The 10,487-nt window shown below is 37.7% G+C and overlaps 1 protein-coding gene across 2 annotated transcripts; it reads left to right on the forward strand.

The window, feature by feature from the left end:
* The first annotated feature begins 229 nt into the window (after positions 1-229).
* hrh2b (histamine receptor H2b) lies at positions 230-8,342 on the forward strand. Of its 2 annotated transcripts, none has more exons than XM_063895631.1 (3): positions 230-270; positions 5,321-6,129; positions 6,345-8,342. In XM_063895631.1, exons 2-3 carry the CDS (start codon positions 5,509-5,511, stop codon positions 6,873-6,875), a joined length of 1,152 nt encoding a protein of 383 aa, XP_063751701.1. In that variant the 5' UTR covers positions 230-270; positions 5,321-5,508; the 3' UTR covers positions 6,876-8,342. The 2 variants fall into 2 exon arrangements, with proteins under 2 accessions (XP_063751701.1, XP_063751702.1); XM_063895632.1 differs by lacking the exon at positions 230-270 and adding an exon at positions 532-579.
* Positions 8,343-10,487: the final 2,145 nt, after the last annotated feature.

Consider the following 10,487-nt stretch of genomic DNA (forward strand, 5'->3'; position numbering starts at 1 on the left):
GGCCTAACGACAGCGACAATGCGCATGAGCAATCGACAAATGTATGCACTAGAGGGAGTTAAAGCACTCAATAGGTTACATGTGTCACACAGAGAGAGAGAGAGAGAGAGAGAGAGAGAGAGAGAGAGAGAGAGAGGAGAGAGAGAGGAGAGAGAGAGAGAGAGAGAGAGAGAGAGAGAGAAATAAGTTCAAGCAGGATCAAGGAAACAGAGGGATCATTCATGTTCTCCGACGAAGGCTGGGATCACACGGACAGACCAACAATGTGAGGTGAGTCAACACCATTTGAAATACTTTTTTTTAGGAAATTAAATTCAGAAAAGTCTGAATGTGTTGTTTAGTGAGTCGTTTTTATTTTCTCTGGTTACACATTTACATGATGTTGGTGAGCCTGCAGGTAGGTGGTTTAGTCTTGATCCAGCAGTACTCTCCAGTGCAGTAAAGTTATTCTCAAGGCAAGTTATGATTTTGCATTTGTTGTAAGATAATTTTTTCAGTGTTAGAAAAATACGGTTTCATTGGATGGTGAGTTTGTTATTCAGTTGAAACCACTTTGAACATGTCGAAGTGGGGCCACAGGTATGTTTTTAGATTTTTATGTGACATTACGTCCAATATTCATTTCTTAAAGATTGATCCAATGTGTTTGCGGTCATGCAGGTCTATAGTATGTAGTTGAAGTATTATCTTCCATTTCTATTCTGAATTGTTGGTACGATAGTGACTCTTGGTTGTTTAATCTGTATTTAAATCACAGTTGAATGTTGTACAACTTAATTAATTGCATCAGTATTTCCCGCTGACTTATAACAGTAAAAACGAGACGGTGTATCTTATTAATATGATTACTAGCGATCCTGTGGGAGTTTTCCAGTCTTCTGCAAGGCAATTAGGTCTAGGTTTCTTTAAAAGATGTTACTGGTCTGCTTAATGCAAACAGCACATCCTTCATAAGCTAATGGGATAAAAAATGTCTTTCTTCAGTGGAGATATATTTCAATAAGCTCAAGAGGACAAGGCAAGGATAAAAAATGTTCTACTCACAAATCATATATCTTCTCCTTGGATGTGACTTTGGAAAATTGCCAACAGATTTTACAATATTACTCTCAGTGGTTTCACGTTTTCCATGTTGTTGAACTGCTGGCACACCTTGTGTGGTTCCAGCCGGATGTTTTGCCTTATTGTTGACTCATAAACTAGAGCAGCTTAACTTGATGTATTCAATGATGTTGAGTGTCTTTTTTTAAATTCCCGACCTGTTCTCTATCCTTTTGTGAACAGATATTCAGTACCTCTATCATTAACAGATGCCAAACAGAAACAGATGCTGCGTATTGCAAAAACAGTCAATATTACTTAACAATAATGATTAGTCATGCAACTACATGATTGATTTCTGGTACATTTTTCTCATTCTCAAATGTACCCTCTTCCACGGTAAATTCGATTTTTTAACACTTTCACATGAGCTCTGAAAAGTTACTGGAGAATAATATCGGCACAATTTTGTAAGTGTAACTTGTTTGGTTAGGTGAGGGGTGGTACCTTGTAACACGTTCAGGAGGCAAGACAAGAAGCGTATTACATTATGGTCACGTAGCGGGCTTGTATTTTGGTCAAGAACAATTTACCATTTATTGAACTTGTCGGACAATTTCATTATCAGCTTGAGGTTCCAGAAACGGGTCACTCCATTCAGAAATGTTCCTCACCCTCAAATGTGTTTATTTTGTTTTACCATTTACACCAGCTGCAATAGAACAGACCAACCACTCGCTCTAAAAAAAACCTTACAATGGGCGGCTCTGTTCACACATCGCTCAATTACACAGACTTTGTACTGGTGGGGTTAATCTGTTTAAATCGGTCTAATCGGTTTTAAAGTCCAGTTAAATAATTTGAACTATTGTGTTTTCCCATACAGCTTTGCAAGGTAATTCTAGCTTCAGGTTTGCAGTGCATGTGTAAAAGAGGCTTCTGACTGTCTGGGTTTTTTTTATTAATTATTCAATGAAATTTAAAAAGATCTCAGGTTCTCATCATGGAACAATGGTGTTGTGTTTCACCTGATAAAGCCTGTTACAACAAGGCAATATGAAAGGGGAGAGAAACATGGCTTGTATTTGTGTTCAGTATTAAATCCTCGACCTGAGTGAAGCCTGGTTCATAGCATCAAGGAGCAGCAAGCTGACGAGATCCGCAACTCGATTTAAACTCTGTCAGTAATGAACAACCCAATGTCACCATGGAAACAAGAAGTGTTCATCCCTGAGGGCAATCTTTTGACTAAATAACATTAAAACCTTGAATTCCCTGAATGGCCAGGTACAACTGAAACTATGCTCCGATAAATTATTCAACTATTAGCTTGAGGAAACAAGTTAAACATTTTTATTTGAGAAAAGCTAAAACTCACAGAAATGCTTGCCGTTTCTGGTACTTAAAAAGTCTGTAGTGCAGATGACTTTCTTTTTGTACTTTTATATTTGATCAGGGGGCAAACATTATTCAATGTGAACATATATAACACAACATGAAAATTAGAAATGGAATATTAAACAAATATTCTTAACCTCTCCAAAGATGCGAAAAGACCAAAATGAGTAAAACAATCGCTCCACTGCAAAATGACTACAGAATTACGCAAAACAACTACAAATCAATCCAGAGTGATTACAATGGGATGCAAAATGATGAACAATTAGACCCTTCTAGTTAGCAAGGTGGTCTTTTTACATATCTGTGCCCAGGGACCCATTTGATCATGATCTACCTATAGTAGTGTTACATAAATGCTAACATCTGAATTGTTATTGCACTTATTCTAAATAAATGTGTGTATCCTTAGATACCTAATATATCATGATGGACTGTTGTATTTTATATTTACTACAATTAACACAATGCTGTCCTGATTGTCTTTGATCAAGGTTTAATTCTAAATTTTTAGGAGTAAATAATGACATAAATGAACTGTTTTTAATAATAACGCAAATTGTAGTTTGCAGCACCCTACTTTTCTACCGCCTTAAGTATTGTCTGCATAATTCACCAACAAAAAGTCAGCCAGCACGTCACCAAATGTGATTGTTTTTGGAAAACCCTGAATGGGTCACAAGCACTCTCATAAAACAAAATAACCCCGCAATCTGTTCGTCATTATGTTTGTAGATACCATAAATTTGACATATAAAGAATAAACTAAGCATGAAAGAGAAAGCAGTTTATTTGTTGAACAGGGGTCATAAAGTTGGACTTTTTAATGACTATCAAATATTGCATGTTTATCACTGAGTATTAGAAACTAATTTAGATTGAGAGGTGCGGTCCAGTCCATATAAAAATAAAAAACGTAAAGTTTTTGCCAAGTTAAACAAAGCCTCTTGATTGTCATTGTAGGATGTTATCAGATGCGGAAGGTGTGTACACAAATGTTACTTTAAATAAAAAAGTGTAATTGATAAGGTTAAATAAAAATAAGGTCAGAAAAGAAAAGTCTTCCCAAATTGGCTCAATTAACGTAAAAATCCTTATTTAAGAGAAATGTCTAAAGTATCTGAGATGATTGCAGGTTATTCCGACCACTTGTAGGCTCCAAATTAAGGACTGAGAGCAGCTTGTGCATTCCTCTACTGACCAACCAAGTGTATGCTGTTCCAATGCACTTTGGGACAGAAACCATGCATTCTTTTGCAAATAGTACAAAGGTTTTATTTTTGCTTTAATTTGTTTGTGAATGATGGGTTTCCTGAAAATGTTTTGAATTGCATAAATGTGGTACGGCTAGAAAGCTGAGACTATAACATATTCAATGAGCCCAATTGTATAAATGTTTGATGATCCCAGCTCCAATAATAGCAATTTCATTGTTGTGCGACCACTTTTTGAAACTTGACCTCACTGTATAGAATAAGCTGTTGAATATGTACTGTACATTTTTATGACATTACATCTCAAGTAACCCTTAAGGTTTCTTTACAAATATCCGCAGATGACATGCAATGCATGCTGGTGATGCAAAAGCAACATACACATATATTAAATATCATACAACATAATATCTGCTGTTGCTAAAAGTTCTTGTTTGAGGTTGCATTTGGTAAAAGGATTTGTCATTTTTAGATGCAGTCTAATTTAAAAATGAAATTGTTAAGCTTCCCTTTAAAGCAAGACAGATGGAGCTTTGACCTCACAGTAAAATGCCAGTCTGGTGCTCCAGATGGATCATATTTTACTCTTTTATACACACTTTGATATTCAACGGGTGTATCCACTTGTAAATAGAGAAAGGCTTTATTTGTGGATGCAAAGCCATCAGGGAAAATAAATGTGTGTCCTTAACATTCTGGAAGTGGTTGGATAAACAGGAAAAATTTTTCTTGTTTACTTTACCCCTAAGACTGTGGCAGAATGTTTGAACGTTTTTTAAGATCTTTTCTTGAATTAGCCTGAGAGTGATGCAATACATTGCGCAGCCCACACTTTCTTGAGATGTTGTATCTCTCTTTGTCTATAGTACATTTTCCCTTTTCTAGGAATCAGCTCCACCACCTCATTATATGTTTATATTGAGGCCTATTCCCTTTATCTCTAACTATACCACTGATCAGTGTTCATGTGACAGCCAAAACCCTGCATATACCATCTTTAGAACCAAAACCAGTCCTTCTGTATTGTTCATAAGACCATGTCTGATTTGTCAGCTTAGGTGCTTAAGTGTATAACTTTTAAAATGTCAACCAAAGCTCTAACATCGACATTGTCATTAAATGAGGAAAACTGAGATGTTGTGAATCTGGTTAAACAATAACAGATTGTACTACTGATGTTGCTTGTGTTTGAATATGGAAATGATTATAAATGGTAATGTATTACTCTTAGGATTTTACCCAGCGTACCTCTACAAGTTAACTTTTGTTTTTATTATTTCCTTGATGGATTGAATGGATTTATATGTATATAAAGAAATCACCTGTATTGTAGGGATATTAAAGATTAGGATTAAAGAAAGCTAAACAACACAACAAAACCTACAAGTTAGACAAGTTATCTTTTCATAGATGTAGCTCATTTGGATAATCAATGTGGACCTTTTATGCAATGCTGAGACTAAAGCAGTACCATTCAGGGATGTATTCAAACAGTTTACATAGCAAACACACAGCAGTTACATTTGTCTGCTTGCATTTTGTGCAACCCTAACCCTTTTGATTTACGAACTGAGAATGAATGAACTTTGAAATGCATAATTATGAAAGTGTATAAATATTATGATGTGATTTTTTAAATAATAACCACTGTTCTTTTTCTTCACCAGGAAAGTGTTAACAGACCAGGGACTTCGGGAAAGACATGCCTTTTTGAAGTGCTTTACACAATGATCTACTACTGAACCTGAATACCTTGAAACAAAGGAGCCATGTAAAGACGTGTCTGATGGGAAAGTAATCTGTCCTTGCTGAGCCTGTTTCCTAAGCAAACGATTTCCAAGGAGGGGAGGTGACCATGATCTCAATGGCTCTCCGCTCGCTCGTTTTGGTGGCTTTCATCATTCTGACCATCGGTGGGAACGTGCTGGTGTGTTTGGCTGTGGGGCTCAGCCGTCGACTGTGGCGCATCGCAAACTTCTTCGTGGTGTCTCTGGCGGTTACGGATCTGCTGCTCGGCCTGCTGGTGTTACCCTTATCTGCCACCGTGGAGCTGCGCAGCGGAAAATGGTCCCTCGGAGGAGCCCTGTGTAACATCTACATCTCTCTGGATGTGTTGCTCTGTGCATCCTCCATCCTCACCTTGATGGCCATCAGTGTGGACCGATACTTAGCCATTTCATCTCCTCTTAGCTACTCCCGGAGAGTTACCCGTCTGAGGGTGACACTGGCCTTGATCACCATCTGGGCCTTGTCACTAGCAGTGTCCTTTGTGCCCATCCACCTGGGCTGGAACACGGTGGACTACAGAGTGCAGCACTCGGACTGGGGCATGGGGGAGGAGGACAAAGAGGGACACTACTGCCATTTTGAATGGAATAATAACTACGTCCTCCTTTATGCCTTTGGCTCATTTTACCTGCCTCTGCTTCTTATGTGCGGAATGTATCTTTGCATATTCAGAGTGGCACGAGAACAGGTCAGTGTTTCGTTTTTTTTATTCTGTAAAAAATGCGCCGGCTCGATGTAAAAGGTCAATCTTTGCATCCGTCTAAGGAAAATCGATAAAAAATATGATTTTTCTAATAGTGAATGTCATTTTAGTTGAAATGATATCCAGTCATATTCACTTGCTGCTGATGGAATTTCTTTCATAATCTGTGTCTCTAACCTTTGTTTTACGGCTCTTTGCAGGTGAAGCGAATTCGTGCTGCCACTCCATCGTTTGCACGCTCAGCATCAAATGCAGCCATAGCTCGGGAGCACAAAGCTACAGTGACATTGGTAGCTGTTCTGGGGGCTTTTGTCATCTGCTGGTTCCCCTACTTCACCATATTAACCTGCATGAGCATAAAGGAAAAGACAAACCCCCCTAATACACTTAACTCTGTGGTGCTGTGGCTGGGCTATTTTAACTCAGCTCTTAACCCAATCCTGTATCCAGCCTTCAACAGGGATTTCCGCAGGGCCTACGCAGAGCTGCTCCGCTGCAGAGGCCCGTTTCGCAGACAACTGCAGCTCACGCGTGTGTCCGTTCATAAACGATTGACCTTTACTAACGTACAAATGATTTCCCAACAGCCTGAAAAAAGCAGTCATAAAAACACAGATAATAACGGAACTGACGCAAAGAGCGTCACTCCACAGGAGATAAATGGTATCCCATCCCATCGAGTGAGCCAAGGTGAATTGCCATGGACCTGTTGTTCTTCGGCTGGACCGTAAACTTGCAGCAACATGTTATAAACTAACATGCTAACCATTAACACTATCACTCGGATGTTAAGTATTGTGCCAAAGATAATGTGTTCAACTCAAAACACAACATTCAGCATTTCATCACAGCATTTGTGTTAATGTTCCAAATGCAAATTTTTCCTACTATCAGTTTGTGTTTGAACATTTTTTCTTTTCTTTTTTGTTTTACGACGGTTAGCTATATCTGACATATGTTTCAACTGGCTCCAACCGACCCGTCAGCTGGCCAATAACATTGGACACCCTCGTCTCTGCACAGCACAGCAACGCTGGGACATTTTCAAGGACAGTCTCTCAGCCCTATTGTATAGTGTATGTGGGCGTCATTGAAAAAAGTTTGGACACCCCTGCTCTAACCCCTAGCCCCTGTTCCACGTAGCTTAGCAATTTTTACTTTTGTTGTTATTTTTCTTTACTTGCTTGGAAAGCGCTTTGAGCTCCAGGAAAATCACTTTGTAAATAACATGTATTATCAAAAATAAAAAAATATCAGGCACATTTTAATGATAATAATAATGATTAAATTACAATAAGTCATTATAATAATATATAAATAATAATTATTATTATTACTTATAAATATTACAATTATTAAAAGATGGCCGGTATTTTATTGATTACCTATAATTAACACCTTTGGCGCCCGCATCGATAAAGCATTATGAAAATACAAAACTGGGTTGTAATTTTACTATAGCACCTTATTCCTCAATTTCCCTCGGGATAAATAAAGCTTCTTGAATCATGAATCTTGAATCTTACACATTGTTTTTATAATTTCTAATGATAAATGCAATGGCAGTTTAGAGATAGATAAAGGAAATCTAAAACTCAATTAGTCAACCTGTTACAATGAAGGTTATACTTTAAGCATTATATAATAAGTATAATTGAGATATGCTTAACCATGTGTTGTGATTACCATAATGCAGAGTGAATTAATACATTTATGAGTATTTATAAAGTATACAGTGCTATAAGCATATTTTGATGCATTGCAATAAGAATAGCAATATAATACATTTTATCTCTAATGTGCTTTTCAAGTATCTCAAGGGGTAAACATATTGAGTGTGTTCATAATGACTTATAGAAATAGGCGCCATAGAAAGTGTTACCAAAATATTATAATGTACAGTAGTGAAATGTCTGTTTGAAGTACAGGTGTAAAAAGCAAAATAAAGGGCAGTCAGGACAGAGCACAGTGGAATAAATAGATCACTCAGTAAGGTATTCGCCTGGAGACACAGATGGTTACAAAGTGTTTAATTTCTCTCCCCCCAGCCCTGCCAATTAAAGTAAATAAGTGACCAGCAAGTAGTTTCTTATGTGCAAAATGTGTATATGTTTGACTTGACATGGGCACGGTCGACCTTTATGACTTCCTTTATTTTTTTACAGATTAATTGCAACTGGACAGAACAGCTGCTGAACAGACACTGTATCATTTTGATTAAATACAATAAAATCTTCATCCATGAAAAGATTGCTTTGATAACTGTATGTACTGTATATCCTTTGGGGGATTATTCTCATGTAAAGACAGCAAAAGTTAAAATGATCTGACAAAAACGCCAAACTTTATATGAGTGCATAGACTGTATATACAGTAAGACATCTTTTGGGAATTTTTGGAACCAGAAATATCAACGAGATATATAACTGACCGCAAAATGATACAGGCCATTTCCAGCCCATTGGTTGCTGTTTTGTTCAGTGGAATGCGATGAGGATGAGAACAAAAAAATGTGGAATGTAAATGTGGTATACTCGACAACAAAAAAGATAACTTTAACACGGAAACATTTCAAAAAGCACACTGGTTGTTTTTAACAGCTTTTATTGCATTTTAAATATATTTTTAGCTAAATCTTTTTTTCATGCAAAGGCAGAGCAGGACATTTATTATTTAAGTATATTCTTACCAAAGATGTTATTAATCTTTTGAAACCCATCTCATCCAATTTGAACAAACCATTTTACACTGCCCGGCCAAAAAAAAGGTCACACGCCTGTGGGGGCAGTGCTATGATCTGGGGTTGCTGCAGTTGGTCTGGTCTAGGTTCAGCAACGTTATGTGCCCAAAGAATGAGGTCAGCTGACTACCTGAATATACTGAAAGACCAGGTTATTCAGTTCCAAAATGACAATGCCAGGATCCATCAGGCTCAAATTGTGAAAGAGTGGTTCAGGGAGCATGAGACATCATTTTCACACATGGATTGGCCCCCACAGAGTCCAGACCTGAACCCGATTGAGAATCTTTGGGATGTGCTGGAGAAGACTTTGCGCAGTGCTCCGAATCTCCCGTCATCAATACAAGATCTTGGCGAAAAATTAATGCAAGACAGAAATAAATGTTGTGACATTGCAGAAGCTTGTGGAAACGATGCCACAGCGAATGCGTGCCGTAGTCAAAGCTAAAGATGGTCCAACAAATATTAGAGTGTGTGACCTCTTTTTTTTGGCCAGGCAGTGTATATTGATAAGAATTTCCTCATTGAAACCCATGTTTGCATATTGGCTATCAGTGCTTTGTAGACGCTGTACTGTTGAATGCATTTTGATATTTGTTTTGGCTTCATTTGGTCCTTGCCATGATTGAAAAAGAGTTTGCAAATGGAAATGGTTTTTGAGAACTGCCATCAACACGGCGAGCATAGCGTGATTCAAATTTAAGTTTAATGTGAGCCTTGGTGCTGTCGGTGCTAGGTGAAGGAGGTTGATAGGTTGAAGCGGGGGAAAGGAAAAGAAAATCCATTTGGGATGAATCGATGTCTCGCCTTAACCTTGCAGGAGAGGGGATGCTGCCAAGGAAGGGACATTAGATTGCACTTCACGACTGTAAGGATGAAAACGAGAAGCGATCAAGTCAGCAGCTGCACAGAGACCCATAAAGTGGAAGTCGTTTCAAATTATTGACTCCTATTTGGGTCAAGTGGCAGGAAGTAAAACAGTGAGAATGGATGTGCAGGATCAGTTATATGAAGCATTCATATAGCTAAGGATGATAACATTGTAATACTGTCACGCATGTTGGTACGTGTCATACAGAGTATAGGTATATAGAGTTTCATTGTTACATGTGTAAAAAGACATGAAGGGGAGGGAGTTTCCGCTATAAAACGTGTTCAAATCCACCAGAGAAAGCTCTATGACATACACAACATGTAACAAGTATGACTTTGTGCAGGAATGGAAAACCAGTGTTAAAGACATGGGATGTTTACATGTTGCAAAAACACGTCTCCATTATAGATGTGACTCCCTCAAGTCTGGAGAAATGGTATCAGTCACTCCATGAATGTAACTTCTTATCTAAATCTCTTAAAACTAACCCGTTTTTGCTCAAAGAATAATATTTATAATGAAATCTGGAATATAGGTGGATGTGGGAAGGATAACTTTACTGTTTTAGACGACATGAGAAATAAAATGTTATTAACAATCAGGGAAAAGTTCAGCTTCATTGTATGTGATATTCTCTTTAACAACGATTGTGCATTTCTTTGATATTCAACTTGTTTTCAAGAACACCATATTGTGGATTCAATTCAAGATTGGACTCTTTGTAGTTTC

Source organism: Eleginops maclovinus, chromosome 11 (genome assembly GCF_036324505.1).
Source record: "Eleginops maclovinus isolate JMC-PN-2008 ecotype Puerto Natales chromosome 11, JC_Emac_rtc_rv5, whole genome shotgun sequence".
Taxonomy (NCBI): Eukaryota; Metazoa; Chordata; class Actinopteri; order Perciformes; family Eleginopidae; genus Eleginops; species Eleginops maclovinus.

What these genes read in the sequence shown, in the direction of transcription:
- hrh2b (XM_063895631.1), top strand. Translation starts at nt 5,509, where the DNA reads ATGATCTCAATGGCTCTCCGCTCGCTCGTTTTGGTGGCTTTCATCATT. An exon ending in TCAGAGTGGCACGAGAACAG is followed by an intron (nt 6,130 to 6,344) that starts GTCAGTGTTTCG and finishes GGCTCTTTGCAG; the next exon opens with GTGAAGCGAATTCGTGCTGC.